Source organism: Podarcis cretensis, assembly GCF_951804945.1.
Source record: "Podarcis cretensis genome assembly, chromosome: 18".
Lineage (NCBI taxonomy): Eukaryota > Metazoa > Chordata > Lepidosauria > Squamata > Lacertidae > Podarcis > Podarcis cretensis.
In genome coordinates, this window is record NC_137188.1 from 2,277,228 (window position 1) to 2,302,685 (window position 25,458).

At 47.8% G+C, this 25,458-nt stretch overlaps 1 protein-coding gene across 4 annotated transcripts; it reads right to left on the reverse strand.

Annotated features, from left to right (window-relative positions):
- Nucleotides 1-105: 105 nt before the first annotated feature.
- Nucleotides 106-25,217, reverse strand: LOC307206979 (semaphorin-4D-like). 4 transcript variants are annotated; one of them, XM_079960541.1, is made up of 15 exons: nt 25,133-25,217; nt 22,355-22,526; nt 21,017-21,162; nt 20,346-20,405; nt 19,373-19,471; nt 17,998-18,097; nt 16,728-16,838; nt 13,233-13,378; nt 12,787-12,962; nt 10,283-10,439; nt 9,924-10,149; nt 9,056-9,171; nt 7,631-7,797; nt 6,114-6,166; nt 106-999 (listed from the first exon to the last, which is right to left on the reverse strand). In XM_079960541.1, the coding sequence occupies exons 2-15, from the start codon at nt 22,470-22,472 to the stop codon at nt 215-217; spliced, it is 2,460 nt and encodes an 819-aa protein (XP_079816667.1). In that variant the 5' UTR covers nt 22,473-22,526; nt 25,133-25,217; the 3' UTR covers nt 106-214. The 4 variants fall into 4 exon arrangements, with proteins under 4 accessions (XP_079816667.1, XP_079816668.1, XP_079816669.1 ...); XM_079960542.1 differs by lacking the exon at nt 20,346-20,405; XM_079960543.1 differs by lacking the exon at nt 19,373-19,471.
- Between the last annotated feature and the right edge of the window lie 241 nt (nt 25,218-25,458).

Below are 25,458 nucleotides of genomic sequence, written 5' to 3' on the forward strand. Positions count from 1 at the left end.
AAAGGAAGGGACAAGCAGTCACAGTTTTGCCCAATGGACACAACGGCAGCCTAACGACATGGGAATCAAGCCACCGAGTTAACATTAAAGAAAGGCAGCTTGGCATAAACTTTACTTTTTTATTTATTTTCCAAACCCTCTGAAAATGGGGGTCCTGGGCACACAATGGGACAGTTTGTGGGGTTTCCGTGGTGTGGACCCTCTGCCAAGGCCGTCATGCTGCAAGGCCTTCTTCATCAGTGAGCTGGACTTTGCTGACCAGGCAGTTTGAAGAACAGCAGGCTGACCTGCCCGCGGCGAGGCTGGTGGTCTGCTTTGCCTTTGCGCTGCATGCCTCTTGGGGTGAGCTTGCCAGCAGGGCTGATTCGCTGGCCGAGCCGGAGATGGGACAGGAGGCCAAGCTTCCCTGAATCAAGACTGTTTGCTCTGGCTCGGGACTCGCTGCCCCAACGGCATCCACTGTTTCTGACCTCCTGCTCCACACACTTTTCCAGGGGAGAGAGAGGTGGCCCTCATAAAGGTTCCAGGAGAGCAAGGAAAGGAAAAGCAGGGCAAAGGCTCCCCCCCAAAGCACCAATGTGAACGAGAGCCCTTGAGCTCTCTGGGGTCGCTGCAGCCTTGCCGGGTCCTCCGTCTGGAGAGATGCCAAGGGCTGCGACTTTGGAGCTGCAGAGACGGCACACTTCCGATTTGATGGCTCGCCCTCGGGAGCCACAGCGAAGCTGCTCTCTTGCTGAAGGTAAAGGAAATAGGTGGACATGGAGATGCGGAATTCTCTTCCGTTGGATGTCTCAACAGACTGGCACTCGTAAAGCCCGGTGTCAGAAGCCGTCATGTTAAACACGACCAGTCCCCTGGCGTGGAAGAGATATTTGGGCTCTTCGTCCTGCAGGCTGCTCCCATTGAAGGTCCAGACAGACATGGCCAGGTTGGACAGAGAGCTGCAGCTGAGATGTGGGCTGCTACCCAGGGGGACAAGGAGTCTCCTGACGTTCTTAGCTGAGAAAGGAAAGAAGCCAGAGGTGGTTACCCTTCTGCTACACTCACCTCCTTCCATCATTTCAATGACCTTGCCAACCTCCTCCTACAGCCCTTGCACTGTTTTGCTTCTTATTATGATTATTTTTAGTAGCAGTAGTACCCCACTCCACCTGACTGGTTGCCCCAGCCACTCTGGGAGGCTTCCAGCATATATAAAACATTAAACATTAAAAACTTCCTTATACAGGGCTGCCTTCAGATATCTTCAAAAGGTTGTATAGTTACTTATCTCCTTGACATCTGATGGGAGGGCATTCCACAGGGCGGGTGCCAACGCCAAGAAGGCCCTCTGCCTGATTCCCTGTAACCTCACTTCTCGAAGTGGGGGAACTGCCAGAAGGCCCTGGGAGCTGGACCTCAGTGTCTGGTATAGAGGGCCAAGGCTGTTTAGGGCTTTGAAGGTCAGCACCAACACTTTGAATTGTCCTTGGAAACATACTGGGAGCCAATGTAGGTCTTTCAGGACTGGTGTTTTATGGTCCCAACAGCCACTCCCAGTCACCAGTCTAGCTGCCACATTCCGAACTAGTTGTAGTTTCCCCACCACCATCTGAGGTGCAGAGGGCAGAAATGTAGGACAGTTTTTTTTTGGTAGCAGTACCCAGAGCTGGCTAACCCCACCCCTTTTGCACATTTAGAATCATGGATTTGTAGAGCTGGAAGGGAAAACAAGGGCCATCTAGTCCCACCTCCTGCAGTGCAGGAATCTTTCACCCAACGTGTGGATCGAACGCACAACCCTGAGATTAATAGTCTCATGTACTACCAACCGAGCTATCCCAGGTCAAAAATGAGTCAGTAAATCACCTGTTAAATAGGTGGATATTTCATGGAATCATAGAGTTGGATCATCTAGTCCAAGACCTTGCAATGTTGGAATATGCAGCCATCCCGCGTGAGGATTGAACCTGCAACCTTGGCGTTGTCAGCACCGCACTCTAACCAACTGAGCTCTCCGGGCTGAGCTGGATATAAATAAATATTATTTAGGGCAACAGTATTTAGAAGCACATTTAATCTATGCTCGCACCTGTTTCATCAGGGTGCTCTTAGACCTGATTTGACGTGGGCTGTGCTGCTGATGTTCTTTTCCTGCCATTTGTGGCTGCTTTGTTAGTTTACAAGTACTTGAGGGTTTTAGGGTGGTAGCTAGCAGCTCTCAGGTCCCGGTTTCTGATGGAAGGGTGGGAGATGGATGTTATAAAGCAATAAATGACGTTCTGGTGATGGCATGCCATGGTGGCCTAGGTGTGTTTGTGATCCTGAGATTGATACAGCCAACGTGAGCGTTGTCCCTTTGACCCCTATAGGAAAGAGTTTTCCATTTGCATAGAAAGAGAAGAGATTCTTGCTGTCCCCCCCCCCCTCGCATCTTTGGAAGCGCTGCTTAACATGTGCTGCACGGAGGGTTGGGGCTCCTGAAATTTTAATGCGCTTTCTGCTCTTTAATATTTGCCGTCTTGTACGAGATGCGCTCAGCGGCAACGGCACCGACAATCTTTGCTGCAAGCCGCCGTTGCTGGTCCCGCTGACATTCACTCCCCAGCACCCGGGAATTCCCTGGGTTCAGCCCGGGGCTAAAAATTAAAGGCGGCAGCTTTCGAGAGAATGGCTACAAAAGGAAAATGCGAACATGCCTTCAGTCCCATTCTCTAGAGCCAGGAGAGGGTTCATGCTAACAAAAGAAGGTGTGTGGGGGGGGGAATCTGTGCCTGTGGGAGCAAAGGCAAGCTTTTTTTAAACCAAACACAATTCTTTCATGCAGTGCCTCTGGGAAATATCAGAAGTCGCCATGCAGCAGATTCAAAGGGAGATGCAGACAATTAACCAAAGAGGCAGCAACTGTGATCCTAGGTTCAAACCAGACTCTGGGGGCACAGTAATGATTTGCCCTTAAGTGATAGCTCAGTTAGTTAGAGTGAGATGCGGATAATGCCAAGGTTGCAGGTTCAATCCCCATAAGGGACAGCTGCATATTCCTGTACTGCAGAGGGTAGGACTAGATGATCCCCAGGGTTCCTCCCAACTCTATGAATCTAGGATTCAAGATCATGCAGTTGCTTGCAAAAGGGACGCGGGTGGCGCTGTGGGTTAAACCACAGAGCCTAGGACTTGCCGATCAGAAGGTCGGTGGTTCGAATCCCCATGACAGGGTGAGCTCCCGTTGCTCGGTCCCTGCTCCTGCCAACCTAAGCAGTTCGAAAACACGTCAAAGTGCAAGTAGATAAGTAGATACTGCTCTGGCGGGAAGGTAAACGGCGTTTCCGTGTGCTGCTCTGGTTCGCCAGAAGCGGCTTAGTCATGCTGGCCACATGACCCGGAAAAACTCTGTGGACAAACGCCAGCTCCCTCGGCCAATAAAGCAAGATGAGCGCTGCAACCCCAGAGTCGTCCGCGACTGGACCTAATGGTCAAGGGTACCTTTACCTTTAGTTGTTTGCAATGTAGACAGAATACCTCCAAGCTGCATGGAGGGCTGAGAGGCCTGAGAGGGTAGGGGGAACTGGATGGCACAGTGTCCACTAGTGGCAAATCAGGAAAATGCATTCATGGCCTCTGATGCCAAAAGTGCATTTTGTGTGCATGTGAGAAGTGCCTGAAGGCTTGCGAGGGCACGTGTGTCTGTCTGGGTGGAGGACAGCATCATTACCGTTACCATGGAGAAAGCAACAGGCTCTTTGGAAAGGAGGTGCAGGGCTCCTGGCCACCCGCCTGCCTGCGACATCACTGTTGCCAGGCAAGTCAAGTTCCAAAGGGCAGTTCCAGATGACCAAATAGGCAGAATAAGCACCGACCTATGGGCCCCACACATATTAGGGGCCCCATGACAATGGATCAAAATAATATTGATTTGATCTTGAAAGAATATTCTAACCAAGCCTTCTTAGTTCACTGTTATCCCACTAGAGGGGGGGGGGCGGAGACTGCCCTGGGGCCTCCACAGGGTTTAATCCAGCACTGCCAAAGGGGTACTATGGCACTGAGATGGCTGGAGTTCTGGACAGGCTGCCGGCTGGAAACAGAGGCTGCAAACGATCCTTTGCAATGGAGCCTGGCAGGCATTCTCAGCTGGGATCGGTAACTGCTGGGTCACATCAAGGTCAGAGGATTCCTGGGCTTACTTGGGGCCCTTTAAGCCACAGCATGCTGCCCAACAGGTTGCCATTTTTCTCTCTTCAATACCCTGAGGAATTCTCTTTCTTTCTTTCTTTCTTTCTTTCTTTCTTTCTTTCTTTCTTTCTTTCTTTCTTTCTTAAGAAAGAATATACACTAGCTGCAGCCTTGTCCTGAAGAGCGACCTTTTCACACTGGCTGCTCACATCTGACTTGTCTCTCAAGCTCTGTGACTGACAGGCACCTCTGGGTTTGTGGCTCCCATGACCTTTGAAATCTCAACTCCTGGCAGCCTCCCCGCTGCCTGGATGGGCGCCTGAACTCCCTTCCCCATTGGGTGTGCAGCCTCCATCTCCCAGCACAGGAATGTTTTAATTGTATATTAGACATCTGCATCGCAGGGGGTTGGACTAGATGGCTCTCGGGGTCCCACCCAGCTCTACAATTCTATGATTTTATGAGTCATGGGGGTGGGGTGGGGGGGGAAGAGACAAGGTGCTCCTCCAGATAACTTGCTTATTGAGCATCCAGAAGTTGCACTGATGTCTGTTCTTCAGGCAGCATTTGCCCTTATTTCTTTGCAGGGGAGGTTATATGTCTTTCCTTCATTTGACAGCTTATCTCACACTTTTCAGCACATCTCCTGATCACAAAAAGTGGGCAACGTCTGAAAGTGGGAGGGTGTAGCAGTTCCTTAGCCTAAGAAGGTTGGATCTGTTGGATCAGCCAGTGGCCTTTCTTGTCCAGCATTGTGTTCTCATGTGGCCAAACTGCTGCCCAACGGGAAACCAGCAAGCAGGATTCGAGCACCAGAGTCCTCTCTCCCCTCCTGCGGTTTACAGCAAAAACCAGGTTCCCGCAAAGGGAAGCCCACAAAGAGGAGGTGACAGCAGTGGCCTTCTCCCACTCTTGTTTGCCGCTCTTCTAAGGTGGACTGGCTCCGTCCATGGAGGATCCATTTAGAAATCATAAGAGCCCTTCAGCAGCTGGGTCAGGCCAGCCCTGTCTAGTCCAGCCTCCTGTCTGCATAGCAACCACGCGGCTGCCCCAAACAGAAGCCCACAAGCAAGAGCAGAGCACCTCGACCCTCCTGTGGTTTCCATCAACTGAGATCTTTTGTTTTCTTTAATAATTCTTTAGCTGGACCAGAGGTGGAGACGCTTCTTCAGGTATACAGGGTTGAGGCCATTTAGGGCTTTAATGATCATCATGCTCGGAAACACATTGGGAGTCAGCGAAGGTCTTTTAGGACTGAAGTTATATGGTCCTGGCGGCCGCTCCCAGTCACCACTCTGGCAGCCACATTCTGGATTAGTTGCAGTTTCCGGGTGACCTTCAAAGGTAACCCTACGTAGAGCACATTGTAGCAGTCCAAGCGGGGGATAACCAGAGCATGCACCACTCTGGCGAGACAGTCCACAGGCAGGTAGGTCTCAGGCATGGGTAGGGAAACTAAGGCCCGGGGGCCGGATCTGGCCCAATCGCCTTCTAAATCCGGCACATGGACTGTCTGGGAATCAGTGTGTTTTTACATGAGTAGAATGTGTCCTTTTATTTAGAACCCATCTCTGGGTTATTTGTGGGGCATAGGAATTCATTCATTCCCCCCCCCAAAAAAAAAATATAGTCCAGCCCCCCACAAGGTCTGAGGGACAGTGGACCAGCCCTCTGCTGAAAAAGTTTGCTGACCTCAGACTCTCAGCTGGCGCACCAGATGGAGCAGTTGCTCTGGACACAGTATACCTTCTGTAACTTGGCATCCTATGGATCATTATGGCGCCAGCTTTAGAAAGGTAAAATTTACATGTGTTTCTCTACCCAGTTTAACCTCTGGTCCTGAACACCACTTGTGAACTGGCTAACTACATCCAGGCAGAGCACTTGCTTACAGACCCTAATATCTCCAGAAAACAATAACAACAATAATAAATATATACATATAAAAAACATTCCCCTACCCACTTCAGGGCACCTGGAGGCATCGCCATTCCTGACACTCTGAATCAGATCCCTGCAGGGAGGAAGAGGCCAATTAACATGAATACTCCATGCAGGCATGAAAAAGCATTTGGCGTTGCGCAACCACTTCTCTCAGAAAGCCTCCTCGCCTGGCTTTGAAATTCACAGAATCATGGCTGAGGGGCTGGGAGCGAACAGGGACTCTCCTGTGAAGAGAGAGCAGAGAACAATGTGCTTCGGTGGCGCACGCTGAAGTGTGGCTGAGAGTGCGTGGGTTTCAAAGCCTCACCTTGAGCGTTTATTCTCCGCACAGGCAGGGCTGCAGCCTGGTAGGTGGGAAGCACACTGTGCCAGCCCAGTTCAGTCTCTGGCAACATAGAATCATAGAATCATAGAATCATCGAGTTGGAAGAGACCACAAGGGCCATCGAGTCCAACCCCCTGCCAAGCAGGAAACACCATCAGAGCACTCCTGACATATGGTTGTCAAGCCTCTGCTTAAAGACCTCCAAAGAAGGAGACTCCACCACACTCCTTGGCAGCAAATTCCACTGTCAAACAGCTCTTACTGTCAGGAAGTTCTTCCTAATGTTTAGGAACAGACAGAGAAGCTTTTCCCAGCCCCATATGGAGATGCCGGTGATGGAACGGGAGTTCTTCTGGACACTGAACTATGGTCCTCCCCCTTAAAATAAACTAAAATCCTAATCCTCATGGTTCTGAGGAAAGGTTCTGATTCACAGGGGTACAGAGGGAAGCTTCTACTGAGTCAGACCACTGTTCCTTCCTTTACAGATAAATTTAAGATTCTAGTCCTCATGGTCTTGAACAAAGAGCTAGGTTTTCCACAGAAAACCACAAAGCTGCCGTGTGTCAAATCATATCGCTGGTTCATCTAGCTCACAATTGTCTCCAGAGTTTCCCAAACTTGGGTCTCCAGCTGTTGGACTACAACTCCCACCATCCCTAACTAGCAGGACAAGTGGTCAGTGGTGATTGGCATTGTAGTGCAAAAACAGCTGGGAGTTTGGGCAATACTAGTCTTGCCTGGAGCTGCAGAGGACCTTCTGCTCCAACCCTTAAAGTTAAAGTAAGATTCCAGTCCTCCTGGCTTTGCCTTAAGAGCTTATTGAAACAGAAGCACAGAAAGGTGCCTTACACCAAGAGATCATTGGTCCATCTGCCCCAGAAGTAGCTCTCCAGGGTGTCAGATGGGGTTTTTCCCCAGCCCTGTGTAGACACGCTGGGGTGGATCCTGGCCCTTCTGCAGGCCACACAGTTGCTCTGCCACTGAGCTAAGGGAGGTGGGAGCAGTAGTAAGCAGAAGAATAATGTGTGTTCATTTCAGTTACAGGCACGGAGGTCGCCTAGAGGGCTCAGAGCGAAATGAGAGGCAGTGATGTTAAGTGAATGGTAAATAATGCACGACGTAGCTTTCAAACCCTCTCAAATGCTGCATAAATGCTAATAGCTATTCTTATTATGTATCCCACAGGGCAGGGGTTGTGCTACTCACCGCAAACCCCCCGACTGGTTGGCCACGGGGATGCAGGCACAAAGAGGCCGTGACCAGGCACAGTAAGGATCCCTGGCTAAGACGCAGTCAAGGCAGAACTTGTACCGGCTGCAGGTCGCCACGGGGAGCTGCACCAGCCGGGAGGCAGACCCAGCATACAAGAGGCCCTGGAAAGGGAGCACCAAGCAGACAAGACTGCGGTGTAGCTCAGCTGGTATGGAGCATGAGAGCCTTAATCTCAGGGCCATGGGTTCCATGTTGGACATGTTGCAGGGGGTTGGGCAAATGACCCTTGTGGTCCCTTCCAACTCTGATTCTAAGACATCTTTCCTGCACTGTACATGAAAGGTAAAGGTAAAGGTACCCCTGCCCGTACGGGCCAGTCTTGACAGACTCTGGGGTTGTGCGCCCATCTCACTTAAGAGACCAGGGGCCAGCGCTGTCCGGAGACACTTCCGGGTCACGTGGCCAGCGTGACAAAGCTGCATCTGGCGAGCCAGAGCCGCACACGGAAACGCCGTTTACCTTCCCGCTGGTAAGCGGTCCCTATTTATCTACTTGCACCCGGAGGTGCTTTCGAACTGCTAGGTTGGCAGGCGCTGGGACCGAGCAGCGGGAGCGCACCCCGCCGCAGGGATTCGAACCGCCGACCTTTCGATCGGCAAGTCCTAGGCGCTGAGGCTTTAACCCACAGCGCCACCTGCATCCCCTGAGCGCCACCTGCGTCCCCTGCGCCACCTGCGTCCCCTGAACATGAAACATGTACATGAAAGAGATGCATGCAAAAGGGCAGGCAGAAGAAGACATGTCAGGCTAGGACCTGGGGTGCCATGGTTCAAATCTCCACTCAGTCAGGAAGCTCACCGGGCGGCAGTGGGCCAGTCCTTGCCTCCCCGCCTGACCTACCTCACATGGCTGTTGTGGGGATTAGAGGAGGAGCAGGAGAAGCAGGTGACCCTTGGAGGGAAATGTGGGGTGCAAATGCAATAACTAAATGAATAAAATGATGTGAAAGGAAAAGGGTAAACGGTGAGGAAGGTGTGGTGTCATGCTGCACAGCCCATGTGGGCATTTAAAGGCCAAGCCGAAAGGCAGCCACTCTTTCAAATTTCAATTTCTCCGGTTTTAGCATTTCAGTTCTCCAGCCAGGCAACACGTACAAAACTGACACATGACAGGTTAAACATAAAAATGCCTAACATACAAAAATCCATTGTGCTGAGGGAAACTGCTCTGCAAAAGGGGAAACTGCAACAAAAAAGGTCGACGTGGGGAGAAATTCAGACCCAAATGTCACCGGATTTTCAAAACTTGAAAATTAATAAACTGCAAATTGCTGCAGAATTGTAGAAAGCTGAACTGAAGTTTCGGAAAGATGAGTAAGTGAGAGAAACCAGAATGGATGGATCAGGACGGGTGTCCTACCTTTTGTGCAGCCAGCTTGAGCGTCTGCACAGGCTCTGGAGATGGAAACAGCTGTAACTCTTCCACAATGAAAATCTCCCCCTGGAGGTTGACAGCTTTATGCAAATAGCCCTTATCTGCACAAAATCAAGCACACTCTTAAACCCCAGTTAAAGTAAATGGGGTGGGGAGAAGAGAAGGGACCACTGTTTTGAAGGAACCAAGGTCTAAATTACTCAAAAGCAGGAAAAATGTGAGGTTAAGACTCCCGCCCTCCTAAAAAGGTACTTTATTCATCTGATAAAGAAGCCAAAAAGGCCTTGGTAAAGTCGCTGCTTGCCCCAGCCACTCTGGGTGGCTTCCAACATATATAAAAAAACCACAATAAAACATTAAACATTAATAATTTCCCTACACAGAGCTGCCTTCAGATGTCTTCTAAAGGTATGTGTAGTTACTTATCTCCTCGGCTCAGGGGTCGCATAACCTCCATATCCTCCCACATTTCTCTGATGAAAATAGGGACATCCCCTGCTTCCTGGTAGCCGCCCCGTCAACCTTGCAGGGGGGGATGCCTACATCAGCCCCCCCTTCACTCCAAGAAAGAAGTTCTTTGCCCCTCTCCTTTGTTTGGAACAGATGGGAGGATGACCGCCCCATCTTGGCATCCAGCAAAAGGAAGGCATGTTTAGAGAGGGAGTGTTTGATGTGAGAGAGACTGAGTCAGCGCAAGAAGGAACTGAGCAGGAAAAGCAAAGAGTCTCTCAAGCATGGCAGATTTGGGAGGTGTTTCCTGAGACCTTCAGCGGACTCCATGGGAGGTAGCAGAGGGCAGACGGGTGCCTGCTTGTGCCATGCTGGCGATTCCCAATCTAGGAAGTTGGCTTACCTGTCCCTAGGAAAAGGATGTCGTACGTTGCATTATCCATGCCACTAGTTTGGTCTACCACAAGATGTGTGTATCGCACGCCTCTTTTGACCAACACCGGCTGGCGGCCAATGGGGTTCACGGTGCCATCCATCAGGGGATGGTCCCTGGCAAACTGGAGGACTCTGTCCGGCAAGTCAAGGGAAGAGCTGTATCCCTCCTGGTGCCTGGCAGAAGTGTTGAGGCACTAGAAAAAGGAAGATGGTTACAGTATTCCTTTTAGTCAGACGTTCACCTGTTCGGTACAAGTGATATCCACTTGAACACTTACCACATGGGGGCATAGATGGTCAACCAGGGAAGGGAGGGGGACAACTTACAGCGCCCGGCCGAGGCGTGGGGACCTCTCCCCTGTGCACCACCCATTTTGCATATGAATTCTCAACGGCAAGGGGGCCTTTGAAGTTTCCTTTCTGGAAGAGGTCTTGAACAGCTTCCATCCTGAAGGCACAAATGGCGGAGATGTCCAATCTCCCCCTGAAACAAGATGGAGAGGAAATCAGTTCTGTGACAGAGCAAGTCTTTCCAGAATGCCTCCCTGCTTCTGGAACAACCAAAGGATTTGTCTGATGAAGAAATATGCCCACAAATAAAATAAAAACTCCCTCCCACTCTTCAGAAGTGGAAGAAGCAAATCATGCAGAGATGCAAGAAGCAGCTATCTCTGAAGGCGGGGGGATTTGGGCTCAGCCTATGAAGCTGCCTTATCCTTGGCTGTCCAACGAGCCAAAGATTGTACAGCTAGCATGGTCCAAGTTCTCAGGCAGAGAAAGATCTTTCCCTTTCCTACCTTTTCCCCCCAAACAGGAGATGCCAGAGATTGAACTTTCTGTATGCAAAGCGGGTGGCTCACCACAGTGAACTACAGTGCCTCCCGAATAAACAAAGAATTGGTTATTTTACCAATTTATTGTTTACAGAAACAGGCACTTCTCTCCCATTTGCTCCAGCAGAGGTTTGGCAACAATAATTCTGCAGGCCGGGGGGAAACAACAACAGCACAGCTCGGCCACACAGTCTGCATGATGCATTCACTGTTTCTCAGGTGCTAATTGCAATCTTGAGATGCCCACTTTTCCTAGTCATCCTTTGGTAACAAAGCTTCTTCGTATGAAAAAAGTCAGAAACAGAAAGGGTGGGGCAGTGGGGAGAAAATTATTCACAAAGGAGACTTCTGCCTTGAGCCAAACCAGGGTACCGAAATGTGGGCCGCCCTTAAGTTGTATCTGTCAATTATTCACAAGACCTCAATAAAAGCTTGTGTTGCTGCCATGTTAGGGGGCCTTTAGTGAGGCTATTTCTGCCATTCCTGTGGGATGGCTGATGTAGTTCTGTTATCATTGCCATGTGCTCTTATCTGGGCTGTTGGGAGTTGAGGGGAAAACATGCAAAGAAGGCTGGTGTAGCTGCACCGCTATGGTGGCTGCGGTTTCTGCTTTATGCACACAACAGCACATGTTCCCCACCCTTTTTTGAACTGGAGGCTGGCTCTTGCTGCCCAACTCCCCAATGGGCTCTGAGTCCCCTAAGTCCATGAGAAAAATGGATGGAGGTAGGATCCAGAGAAAGCAAGGCAGATATTTATTTTTCTGTTGCAACAGAGTACCCGCCCTCCTTGCAAGGATGTGAGAGACCAAGAACAAAGTGTGCAGAAACTTTTAAATACTTTAGACATTGCCCAACCCCTTAGCCAAAGACTTAACTAAAAGCACCATACATACATCACAGAAAGAGGGGTTCCAGCAGAAAAATTTGAGTGTGCAGTCATCTCTCCTGTCTGCCAGGATACCTGATAATGTTTTATTACCTGGGCAGCCTGGCCATTCTTTTGAGATGTTAAATACTTTAGTTATAGAATCATAGAATCATAGAGTTGGAAGAGACCACAAGGGCCATCGAGTCCAACCCCCTGCCAAGCAGGAAACACCATCAGAGCACTCCTGACATATGGTTGTCAAGCCTCTGCTTAAAGGCCTCCAAAGAAGGAGACTCCACCACACTCCTTGGCAGCAAATTCCACTGTCAAACAGCTCTTACTGTCAGGAAGTTCTTCCTAATGTTTAGGTGGAATCTTCTTTCTTGTAGTTTGGATCCATTGCTCCGTGTCCGCTTCTCTGGAGCAGCAGAAAACAACCTTTCTCCCTCCTCTATGTGACATCCTTTTATATATTTGAACATGGCTATCATATCACCCCTTACCCTCCTCTTCTCCAGGCTAAACATGCCCAGCTCCCTTAGCCATTCTTCACTCCGGGTCAGAGGCCCACCCTATTCATACACAAATATGCCCTTAAAACAGATTTTGTAGGATTTGTAAGTGAAAAGAACTACTGGGAAAGGTTTCTCCGATATATTTCCTTCTGTAGAGGAAATATTTTGGGTTATTAAGAATCAAGATGGCATCAGGCCTGCCCCGCAGAACTATTTCAGACATGTGATTTATTTACTGGTGTATGTGTGCTTACCTTGTGCATTTATGAACATTTATTCTATATTTGAGACCTTAGAATTCTTATAACACAGTCCTTCTTCACACAGCACACATTTAAACTATGAATCTCCCTGCCACAGGAGGCAATGATGGTTGCCAACCTTGATGGCTTTAAAAGAAACCCAGGGAGGAGGCGGCTATTGATTGGTTCTGGCCCTGATGGCCAGGCTCTGCCTCCAAATCCCAGGTGCTGGAAACGATGGGGGGGGGGGGTCTTGTGTTCAGGCCCTGCTTGAGGGCTTCCCTTTGGGGCAACTGTTTGGCCACGGCGAGGACAGGAGGCTGGCCTAGCAGCGTTCTTCTTGTGTTCTTACAGCTGTGAGGAAATCTTACCACTGCTGGGTGAAAATCCCATAAAAGATGCTTTCCCGCAAGTTGGTTGTTTTGATCATGAAGACAGAGTGGAGGACATTGAACTGAAAATCTGATTCAGGAGCTGAGCAGACAAGGGTGGCCTTTAGAAACGAGGTCCACTTTTTCTTCAGGGTGCGCCTCCCACCGAGATCACCCTGTGGAAAATAACCCCACAAGATAGCAGCGAGCAACTCTTTCCCCTCCCGTGAATCAGGGCCTCATTCCCTGGGCAGGGCTGGGGGAGGTTCGTACCAATAGTGGGCAGGGTCAGAGCTAAAGTGGATGGGGCCAGTCCTTTTCTTCCTGGTACCCCCTTTTCTCTTTCTCCGACCCCTTCCACACAGAACTGAAGGTGCATGTTCTAGCCTAGGGATGGAGGACCTTTTCCCGCACTGGTAAGACAATCAAGGGGTCCAGGTACGCACTGTGCAAATCTGGGCTACCCGCGAGACCAGAAGTTTGTCGTAGAAGTCAAACTCAACCGCCGCTTCTGTGAAGAAGACATAAACTCTGTCCGAGTCGGAGCCAGCCCCATTCTCCTGCACAAGATCCATGTGAACGAAGGTGGGCTCTGAGGAAGACAATGACACAGGGTTATTGGTCAATGTCAGGGGCAGAGATCCTAACCAGTTGAAGCACCGTACTCTCGCCACTCAGACTTCCAAACTTCATGATTCTTTTAGGAGGGAATCCACCCCCTCTGATACCAAAATGGGGAGGGGGGGAAGAGTTCTGCAGCACCCAACAAAAATGATTTTATAGCATCAATATATCATCCAAAACCAGTTTGAAGTCCATATTGTGATATCAGTTTCATAATTTTTGACCTGGCAATATATATATATATATAGTGTGTGTGTGTGTGTGCGTGCGCGCACATGCGAAAAATCACAATGTGGGAAAAACCATGAAGCCAGCCAATGCCTCTACATAACTCCATTCTTATTTCAGACATTGTGACATATCAGCATATTGGGATGTTTAGCTGCTGATATCATCACAAAGCTGAAAACCAGCTCCATCCCTATTTCAGACATTCTGATGTACATATCAGTATACTGCGATGTTTAGCTGGTGATACACTGCAATGTTGAAAACCAGGTATTACCCAGCCCTAATCAGTAGTGATAGCCACCAACCTAGATGGTTTCAAAAGAGGATGAGTAAGCGAAGTCTATCCATGGCTACCAATCATGATGGCTCTGCCCTTCAACCACTGTCAGAAGCAGGCAAGGGAGACCTCAGGAGGGGAGAGTTGCTCTTGGGTGTCCGTCCTGCTTGTGGGCTTCCTGTTGGGGCACCTGGCGCCCATGGGGATGGGTAGGGTGGAAGGCAGAGAGCCCAACAGTAGACTGGTAAGACTCCCTGGAAAAGACCCTGATGTTGGGAAAGATGGAGGGCGCAAGGAGAAGGGGACAACAAAGGACGAGATGGTGGGACAGTGTTCTCGAAGCTACCAGCATGAGATTGACCAAACTGCGGGAGGCAGTGGAAGACAGGAGGGCCTGGCGTGCTCTGGTCCACGGGGTAATGAAGATTCGGACATGACTAAATGACTGAACAAAAAAAAAAAAAAAAAAGGAAAAAGAAACAAGGCAGGCAGGTGGGGGACAAGTGAGGGCAGAGTGAGGTTGGTGGGGCAGCACCCTTTTCCTAAATGGATCATGTGAACATAAGAAGAGTCTGTTGGATCAGGTCAGGCTCTTCTTGCATTCCCAATATCTTATGGAATGGAACACACTTCATCAAGCACTTGAAAGATTCCTCCTCTAGACGTTCTGACACTCAGTGCAAGACTCCCAGGGCAGTGTACAGAAATGCAATAAAGCGCAATAAAATAACAATAAAACAGCACACAGCAGTCATCAAGAAGAAAAAGGGGAAACATAATCGTCCAATGATTTTCAAGAAGCCCTGAAACTGAATAAAAGCAGGGAGATGAATTCCCTTATTTTAAAATTTTAAGTGTTTTGTGCATCCTTGCTTGGGTCTCTCTCCCCAAGCCCCTTCTGTGTTGAAACTTGCAAACAGCAAAGATCAGCATAGATTAACATCAGGCATCCAGCAGTACAAAGAAACCTAGATTACTCCTTCATAGAAAGGACAGTTTGTTATCACTCAGGCTAAATGAGAACATTCTTGCCCTCATTTAAATAAAGGGGCCGTTTATAGAAATTAATTAAATTGCCTTGCATCTACTTCCTTTTTTGCGACAAGGCAGAGCGAATAAAGCCTTTCTGATGGCAAGGAAAATGGGTGAAAATAGGCCTGTCAACAGATTAAAGGACTTTATTTATGGATTAATTATCTGATTTGGAAGCGCTTAATCACGGGGAGCATGTTTACAAATTGCAAAAACATCGGTGGCGGAGCCCCCTTGGGAGGAACTTGATTGCAAGTTAAAAATTTAATAACAAAATTTAATAAGCTGAAAGATGGCGCTTATTGTTGAGACATGTAAGGTCATCCATATTGTAGCTTGCTTATTTGCAGCAGGGAAGCCTGCAAAGCTAATCGACTGAGAGGCTGTGATAGCATCCATAGGTGGTTCCATGGAAGGCAAAGCCATTTGCAGTATTTATTTATTTATTTATTTATTTATTTATTTATTTAATTTGTATATTTCATCCTTTTTAAAAGTTCACAGGGTGCTTCACAACATAAAATGCAAAATGAGAACACAAAATACACAATAAAACAAAAACAAACTCATAATTCCCCCTCCCACAAACACATTGAAAAGACCATAGAATGTTAAGCAGCCAAAGACCTGGTTATAGAGAAATGTTAAAGATATGTAATGAAGGCACAAAGTGAGTCTCCCTGGGGAGAGCACTCCACAGATGGGGAGCCACTGCCGAAAAGACCCGTTCTCATGTGGCTGCCCTCTGCATCTCTCATGGAGGAGGAACACGAAGAAGGGCCTCAGAGGTTGAACACAGGATCAGGGTCAGTTCATATGGGGAGAGGGGGTCCTTAAGCATTGCAGGGGGTTGGACTAGATGGCCCTCAGGGTCCCAACTCCAGGATTCCATGATTCTACGAAGAGAAGACAGAAAATGAGGCCGAAGGGAAATGAAATTAGGAAGGAACCAGAGTGAAGATAATATGGAGAGCCTTAGCTTTTCTAGAAATGCTCAGGGCATTTACAAGTGCCTGTCCTTGCCCAACTGCTTTGTGAGAGGTGCAGAAGGAAGAAGCTGGCTGGGTGGGTGGGGAGGCGATGGCTGTGGCTTAGGCCACATGCAAAGGAGTCAGCCCAAATTGACTTCCATTTGCTCTAGTGTGCCTTTGTGACCTCATTAGCCATTGCACCAATTGCTGCTGTCACCTCGGCCCTATCGGCAGGGTTAAGAGCGTATGCACCATATGCACAGTAATGGGGCAAAAGCAAATGTCAGCCGACTGTGGAGGACACAGTGACAACACGTTTTTACTCACCCCCAACACAAATCTTTCCTGAACCAAACCTGTGCACCAGTTCCCTGGATCTCTTTCAATCTAAGGACTGGGATACTGTATTTTAAAACATGGACTTGGGCTACTTTTAACATCCCCTCCAGCGCTAGCCTGGTTTGATGGTTTGTTTCGTTTTTTAAAGATCTCCCTTTAACAAAATCTGTTTGGTGTTTTAATGAAAACCTGCTTTTTAAGCTACCATGTAAAGAAAAGCTGTGCACGTAGCGTTTGGCTGCTGCGACGCTTTCTCGCCAGATGACGCCAAGGTAGGGTGTGTGTTTTCCAACAATGGCAGATGTAACTGCATGTGCAAAGGGCCCAGTACATGACAAGAGGCAGAGGCGGGCAGATGCCGTCACGAGATCGAAATAAGCACTGCACCTCCAAGCTCCATTAATTGGCGACATCTGCCAGGCGGAGGGGTTAAAGTGACATTCCTTTTTTTAAAAAAAGAGACTTACCGTTAAGCCATGACGCTTTAAATTCCGTCCTTAAAGGATTCCTCAAACTCCGTAGTATAATTGGCTCCGAACCCAAGAAGTTGTTTGAAGTGGCGGAATAAAGTGCACCGTCTGGGCAGGAGAATAAAGAGACAGGCTTTTCAAAAATCTCTGGCACTAATTACAGAGAACAGGCAAGTATTTTGTGTGTGCATGACAGGCTGATGGCTATATTCAGAAGCAGGGCAAGCGAGTACATGGGTGTAGCCTGGGGGAAGCTGCCCCCCCAATCAAGTAAATAAATAAAAATACTTAACTAAAAGTATAAATAACCAGAATATTTGAAATAATAATTTAATAATAATTTTATTATTTATACCCCGCCCATCTGGCTGGGTTTCCAGCCAAATGTTTTGACAGATTTTTCTGAGTGCTTGGGGTCAAAAGAAGACATTTCATTCCAAATCTGCTAGACAGAGGCAGACAGAGGATGATGACAGGTGGGTGTCCTGGTCCCCGTCTAACATAAATCATAGAATCATAGAATCATAGAATCACAGAGTTGGAAGAGACCACAAGGGCCATTGAGTCCAACCCCCTGCCAAGCAGGAAACACCATCAGAGCACTCCTGACATATGGTTGTCAAGCCTCTGCTTAAAGACCTCCAAAGAAGGAGACTCCACCACACTCCTTGGCAGCAAATTCCACTGTCAAACAGCTCTTACTGTCAGGAAGTTCTTCCTAATGTTTAGGTGGAATCTTCTTTCTTGTAGTTTGGAGCCATTGCTCCGTGTCCGCTTCTCTGGAACAGCAGAAAACAACCTTTCTCCCTCCTCTATGTGACATCCTTTTATATATTTGAACATCCTGGCTACAATCATGACCCAGAATCATTCAAAATCTTAAGCACCCAGGAAGGAAGGATTAAAGGTGGGTGGAGCTGGAAAAATGCTGTTATCATCTCAGAACTGTACCCAGTGTTAGCCCTACTCAGGGCAGATCTGTTGAAATGGATGGACATGACTAACTTTGGGGAAAGTCCACGGGGGGCGGGGGGAGGAGGCTGCCTTTATGCAAGCAGGCAGACTGGGCTGTGTGTAACAAAATAAAAATAAATCGGCTTTCTGATTCCCTTTTCAAGCCAGTCTTTTGTTCAAGGCCTGAAAGGACACACCAGATCCAAAATATCCCCAGACACCTAATTGGAACAATTAGCACTCGGCAGCCATGAGTAAGTGGGAAAGATCTCAGCTCCCTCCGTGGTGGTGGTGTGACAATGAGAAAACTCACCAACCACCAGAGACGTGTATCGTGTCCTCGGCTCAAAGGGGCATCTTCCCCGGCTTTCTACCACCTTGGACAGCAGCTTTAGCTTCCTATTGTCCGTGACCTATTTGCAAACCAAGCAAAACCAAATGAGCCGAGCTTTTCTGTGGTGAGGCCCACATTCCCTCAGGGAGCTACATGGCAGGGATGGAAGGGGCAAGAGGTGAGAAGGGGAGGGGCCAATAGATGCAGGCCTCTCTGTTCAACCATCAGGACTCTCCTAGGTTGCCCCAGCCACTCAGGGCAGCTACCAGCAAAATATAAAAACACAATAAAACATCAAGCACTTCTGCTACTGAAAGCTTTGCTCAAAGAAAAGGGTTTTAGACATATATGCTTTAAAGCAACATAAACAAATAAATAATGCTTTTAAGGGGATCAGAACTCACAGATCATGGAACATAGAGTCATAGAATTGTAGAGTTGGAAGAGACCCCAAGGATCATCTAGTCCAAACCCCTGCAAAGCAGGAACCGAAGACCTCTTGGACCATAAGGGGATTGAACCCATGACCTTGCCATCATTAGCACCATGCGCTAACCAACGGAGCTAACACAGGACGCTGCTTTTTACTGAGGCAAGTGGTCCAACTGGCCTAGTATCGCCCGCACAGACTGGTAGCAGCTATCCAGGGTTTCAGACAGGAAACTCTGCCAGCCCCAGCTGCAGGTGCCACTGGCGACTTGATCCTGGGGACCTTCTACATTCAAGGCAGTTGCTCCCCCTCTGCGCTATGGCCCTCCCCCAACTACACTATATGAGAAAGGGGAGGTGTCAGGGTGCTGTTGACAGCTCCTGGCTGATTGCCCAGGAAAGCAGAAAGGCAGAGAAAGCACAGGCTTTTTAGTTCTTTTTACTATTATTCCAGATGCCAAGGCAAGGCAACCAAGCACCTTTCAGTACCTAATGTTGCTCTGAGTGAAGCTCCACACACGACACACCCCTTCTTTGTACTTCCCTGTTCATCAGACTCCTCCCCTCTCATACAGTTGCTGTTCAGGGCCACCTGCCTCCAATCCCTCTGCTCTGCTATTCTCAGTGAACGCCTGGTTTGTGGGGAGGGAATGGGTTCTGGGAGTCTCCCCAGTGACTGCTCGGGCTCTGCCTGCTCAATGCTACCTAGATTCTCATCTCCCATTATTTCCCAACTTCTTCCCTCTTGTTCTTCCTCTGGGGTGTGCCCTGTGTCGAACCAGTCCTGTAGATCTACACTATCTGCCCCTTCCTCCTCTCTGGAAGGCTCCTGGGGAGGTGGTCTCCCTCACTCCTCTGCATCTGCCCAGTCCCTGACAGTAGGGCACGATACTTATGTTCCACAAAGCGTATTTTGCAAACTTACCACGTAACGACAAGCAGGATAAAATGCATTGGTTCCGCAAACATATAAGCTGGTGGCATTTATCTTATGCAGAATGAGGATGTAATTCTGGCAATCTGCCTTTTAAAAACAACACACACACACACAATGAAACAGTGGGGGGAAGGGGGAAACAGATCAAAAGCACACGTGGCTCTGAAAGCTATTCTGCTACTGGAGTTAAGCAGCCAAGTCTAGACTCAAAAGTCACCTGACTTACAATACTGAAGATAGCAGGGATTTGTTCATTCATTCAAAGACTCAGCAACTCACTGAGAGAGATGCCTTGGACAGCCGCTGCCCGTCAGGGTAGATGGTGGTGGTGGTGGTGGTGATGATGATGATAATAATAATAATAATTATTATTATTATTATTATTATTATTATTATTATTATTATTTATTACTTGTACCCCGGCCATCTGACTGGACAGCTTCCAACAGAATCAAAACACAGCAAAATATCAAACATTAAAAACTTACTGATATCCCTTCAGATATCTTGGGAAAGTCTTATGGTTGTTTATTTCCTTGACATCTGATGGGAGGGTGTCCCATCTTGCTACCCTCTACCCGGCTCCCTGTAACCTCACTTTTTGAAGTGAGGGAACCACCAGAAGGCCCTCGCTCCTTCAGGTCTATGGGCCAAGGCCATTTAGGGCTTTATAGGTCAGCACCAACATTTTGGATTTTGCTAGGAAATGTACCGGGAGCCAGTGTAGTTCCTTTAGGACTGGTGTTATGTGGCCGCTCCCAGTCACCAGTCTGGGTTAGATGGACCAAAGGTTTGACTTAGTGTATGAGGCAGCTTCCTAAAGGCAGCCAGAGGTCCCAAATCTGCCTCCGGAGAGTTACCGTCTCCAGGGAGGGCAATTGGGGTCCGTGGATTGCACCCTGTTCCTGGACAGAGACCCACATTGCCAAAGTGACCCGGAAGCACCACGGCCAAGACCTACTTTACTCTTTCCTCGTCGAAGGCACTCAAGCTTCCTGTTCTCTGGGGCAAACCAGGCCTCCTGGGAACCCAAAAGCAAATGAAACATTAAGATGAGTGAACGGAGACTGCAGACCAATTCCCTTTTCTACTTTATAGTCACCACTGCTTTTAGCTGAACACTTCCTGGGCTGGAAGTGGAAGTACTAGGCTTACTTTTGGGGCAAAGTTGTTGAGCTTTTTTTTCCTTTCAATTTTTCCCAGAGCTGTGAAACTTTTTTTGTTGTTTTTAGGGCATATTCTCCCACCCATAGATGCTCTTCCAGCAGCTTGCCTTGCAAGGGGGCTCACTCGCATGCCCCAAAGGCAGAAGTTTCCCCATCATCCCCAGGTAAAAGGATATCAGGTTAATAGGAAAGACCTTCTCTCAGTCTGGAGAGCCACTGCCAGTCAGAGTAGACAATACTGCACTAAATGGACAAGTCATCTCACCCGGGGCAAGGCAGGTTCCTATTTTCCACCTCCCAGCCCTGACATAAAAAGCTTTTAAGTTAGGCTTTTTAAAAAAAAGTAAAAGAAAACAAGGGACTAGAAATAATCTGACAATTTGGTTTCTTTGCAAAAAGTCTCCTGAAAGACACACAAGTGTGAATATTTTAAATAATGAAATAATAATAAATTAATATTACATACCCTGGTTATTTCTTTAGAGATATCACTCAAGTCCAAAGCAAGGATATGGCCTTTGGCTCCCACATACAAAATGTTGGTTTCTTCACTCAGGAAGAGGGTGGAAAAATGGGATAGTCCTTGTTTCCAAAAAACGTTAAAATTCTCAGCTATAATAATAATAATAATAATGCCTTTATTGTCAATGTACAACCTGTGTACAATGAAATTTAAATGGAATATAAATGGAAGAGAGAAGACATGGCCTAAACATGACTTGAAAACGACTATCTGGGTATCTGCATTCCACTTTCCCAGCAATGCTGAGCTCAAAATAGCTTATAGTAAGAGCATTAAAAATTAGCCAACATTACTGTCACTATAATCATAATGATCTGATGTAGAATTATATAATTATATATCATATAATAATTCTATCTGCTGCAAAACAGAGAGATTTACTTATAGTTTCTCTTGCATTGCTTTCTTTTGGTGGGTCTACTCCGTGTGGAACAAAGATCCAAGCCTTTGCTTTTCTGTTTTGTTCCCTGCCAGTGGTAAATTGGTCTACAGGTGATGGGTTGAATCCAGACTAAGTCAGCTGCCCCAAGTGTCTCATGGAAATGCACGGGACTCAGGTTCTGCTGTGCTTAAATGTTCACTTTGATTTTGGTGGGGCCCAAGTTCAACAAATGCAAGTCTCCGGATTCAACCTAATGTAAATAAGTTAACTTTAGAATACAGAAGGGGCAATACCCTATGTGGCCTCCAGCCTTTTATGGACCCAATCTCATGTGCCCTTACAGCATTCTCACCTCAGGAGGAGGCTGACCTTCCTACACTCCACCTCCAGCAAACATTTAGATTTCAAAAAGTACAAATTTTCCTGTTACATCACACCCACCACCACCTTGGCAACCTGCCAATTCTGACCACTCCTAGGCAAGCAGACAATTCTTAATAGCTCAGTACTTGGTTCCCCATTGTTCCTTAACAGCTAGCCTTAGCTAGCCTGGCCAGCTTGGTTTGCATAAACTAACCCATTAATTCCTTGCCTGGCACAATTCTGAAGCTTGTATTTTCCCTTCATATACAAATATTATCTGAATACTACATTTTATTAGTTTCTAATATGCACTGTTACCCCAGCTATAACAATAATGAAAACGATCCCTTCTAAGAAAATAAGAAGTTGCCCTGTTGTATCAGATCTCTCTAGCCCTGACTTTGTCAGCTGGTGCCCTCCAATTGATGAGAGTTTTAGTCCAAAACCTCTGGAGGGAACCAGGTTGACAAAGGCTGACAGAGTCCGACAAACTGCCTCAGCACCCTTTTCATTAACAATTGTCGTGGGACACCCACAGTGGTACACCACCGTTTTTCTTGGTACACAGTCCAGAAGACCCTGTGTGTTGTTGAGTGACCGGATCGTCCCCCAGAGGGCAAGGAGGTGAAAGAAGGCTGTGATGACGCCCGACATTTCGTTGCAGAGCCCTGCAGTCTCTCCCGCGTTGGCTCAGTAGCCTTGAACAACCTGAGGTGCAAAAGACGGTTTCATACGGCAATGTTTGCAGTCTCTACGGTGGACTTTACAATAAACCCTAGACAATTTCTTTCTTTCTTATAATAATAATAATAATACATTTTTATTTATACCCCACCCTCCCCGACCAGAGACGGGCTCAGGGTGACTAACACCAATAAAATTTCAATAAAACATAAGGGGGTGGGGACAAACAAACAAACAAACAAAAAACCAGTTTATTAAAATATGGGTTAAAATACAATTTAAAATGCTGCCTCATTTTAAAATTAGCCCATAGATCAAAACCCTAAGGGAAGGGAAACATAAGGGTCAGACTGAGTCCAAACCAAAGGCCAGGTGGAACAGCTCTGTCTTGCAGGCCCTGCGGTAACATGTCAAGTCCTGCAGGGCCTTAGTCTCTTGTGACAGAGCGTTCCACCAAGTCGGGGCCAGTACTGAAAAGGCCCTGGCCCTAGTTGAGACCAATCTAACCACCTTGAGACCTGGGACCTCCAAAGTGTTGTCATTAGTGGACCTTAAGGTCCTCTGCAGGGCATACCGGGAGAGGTGGTCCCATAGGTACGAGGGTCCTAGGCTGCATAGGGCTTTAAAGGTCAAAACCAGCACCATAAACCTGACCCTGTACTCCACCGGGAGCCAGTGCAGTCAGTGCAGCCAGTGCATTTGTATGCAAGCTGTGCATGGTTCTGTCCTGCTTCCTGTTTTATCCTCCCAAGAACCCGGTGAGGCAGATTCAGCTGAGAAACAGTGACTGGCTCAAGGGCAGCTAGAGAGCTTCATGGCTGAGTGTGGATCCAAAGCCAGGTCTCCTGGGTCCTAGCCAACCTATTATTACCTTTAGAACAGAGCCCTTACACACACACAAATACCAATCCTCATTTTTGCTTCTTAAATTGTGGCGTCCAGAACTGGACACAGGACTCCAGGTGTGACCTGACCTGCAGAACAGAGCAGGATTATGACTTCCCTTCACCAGGACACAAGACTTCTGGTGATGCAGCCTAGAATTCACTTTTTTCCCTGCTGCATCACACTCTTGATTCATGTTCAGCTTGTGGTCTACTAAGACCCCTAAATCCTTTTTACATCTACTACTGCCAAGCCAGGTGTCCCAGGGCTTATATTTGCGCAGCTGAGGGGATACCATTTTCCAGAGGTGGTATCCAACAAATTCCAATAATAATAGTTGTAGTAGTAGTAGTAGTAATAATAATAATAATAATAATAATAATAATAAATATTACACCCTGCCCACTCTGGGCGGCTTATACTCAGAACAGACCCATAACATGGTTACAAGTGCCACATAAAACTCCTGCCACAGCTGAAGGAAGGCAATAATTTTAGCGTGGTGGCACCTGCACTTTGGAACTCCATGCCTGTTGACCTCAGGCAGACAACTCCACTGCACTCTTTTTGGAACCTGCTTAAAATATTTTTTGGTTTAGGCAAGCCTCTCCAGACATGTAGGAGTTACATGCATCCTTGTTTTTAGCACTAATGTTGATTTCAATCACAATAGCCCTGTAAGATAAGCTGACAAGATAATGTAAAATATGTACCGTAATGTCAGGTAATGTAAGATAATGCTGACAAAGTGTGTTTTAATCTCTTGCTGCTAGTGTTAACTACCTTTGGAAAGGTTTTAATTAGTTGTTTGGAACTGTGCTTTATTGATCATTTCAATATTTTTTGCAAATCACTTAAGAGGTTATTCTTCTTATTCTAAGTTTATAAACTTTGTAAGTTTTGCAATACAAAATAAAGAACTGGGTCTAAGTTGTTGAATTTCATCTGAGGAGGTCTGACATGGGAGACGATCCTTGAATCCTGCTGTTGCCACAATAGGCACTGTGGTCTAAACCACAAAGCCTAGGGCTTGTCGATCAGAAAGTCGGCGGTTCGAATCCCCGCAATGACGGGGTGAGCTCCCGTTGCTCAGTCCCTGCTCCTGCCCACCTAGCAGTTTGAAAGCAGGACAGTGCAAGTAACCCTAGCCTCCCCCCCAAAAAATTCACTTGGAGGTTTTGTTTCTTTGTCCTGTAATGACCCCCATATATATATATATATATATATGTACGTGTGTGAGTGTGTACACACACACACACATCCTCAGGACATCTCCCCCCACCCAATATCCCCATATTAACTCTCCAAGGGCGTCTCCCCACAAAAAACAATGCCCTTCCGAGGACAAAAGACACCCCAACCCCCAAATACTCCTCTCAGGAAACCCCATCCCTGGTCTTCAGTTGCAGCCTCTCCCTGCCCCCCATTATGATGATGATCTCCCCATAATTCTCCTCAGGGCAGCCCCTCCCCCCCAAATTCTTCTCAGGATACCCTTATTTCATGCATTGCTGGGGGGTTGGACTAGAGGGCCTTTGGGGTCCCCCCATTACAGCCCCCTCCCCAATTTCGCCTTTATCAACCCCACCTTCCTATTCACCTGCCACAAGCCCCCATTTTCCAGGCGCCCCACTTTATTTTCAGCCCTCACCTGCCAATATTATTCTCATTCCTATTCTTCCCCCCTCAGGAATCCCGCCCCCTTTTCCCCTTCAGCTTCTCCCCGCTCCCCCTCCTCAAATTACCTGGCGGGGGAGGGGGAAACGGCGGGGGGGAGGCGCTTTTATAGGCCCACGTGACCTGCGCCCCCACCTGGCCCCGCCCCCTCCGAGCTCCGGAAGGCGCGTCGCTCGAGGGCGAACAAAGGCGCTTCGGGGGCGGACGCTCGAGGCTTCCCGACGCGCAGCCTGCAGTTCGGGAGTTCGAAACAATCGGCCCATCAAATGGATTATTAGCAATTGTTATTGGTAATAATTGGGGTCCCTCCACCCTACGCCAAGCTGCAGTTATGTATTTTGTAATAACAATAAGTAAATAGTAGTAGTAGTAGTAATACTAGTCATAAGAAGAA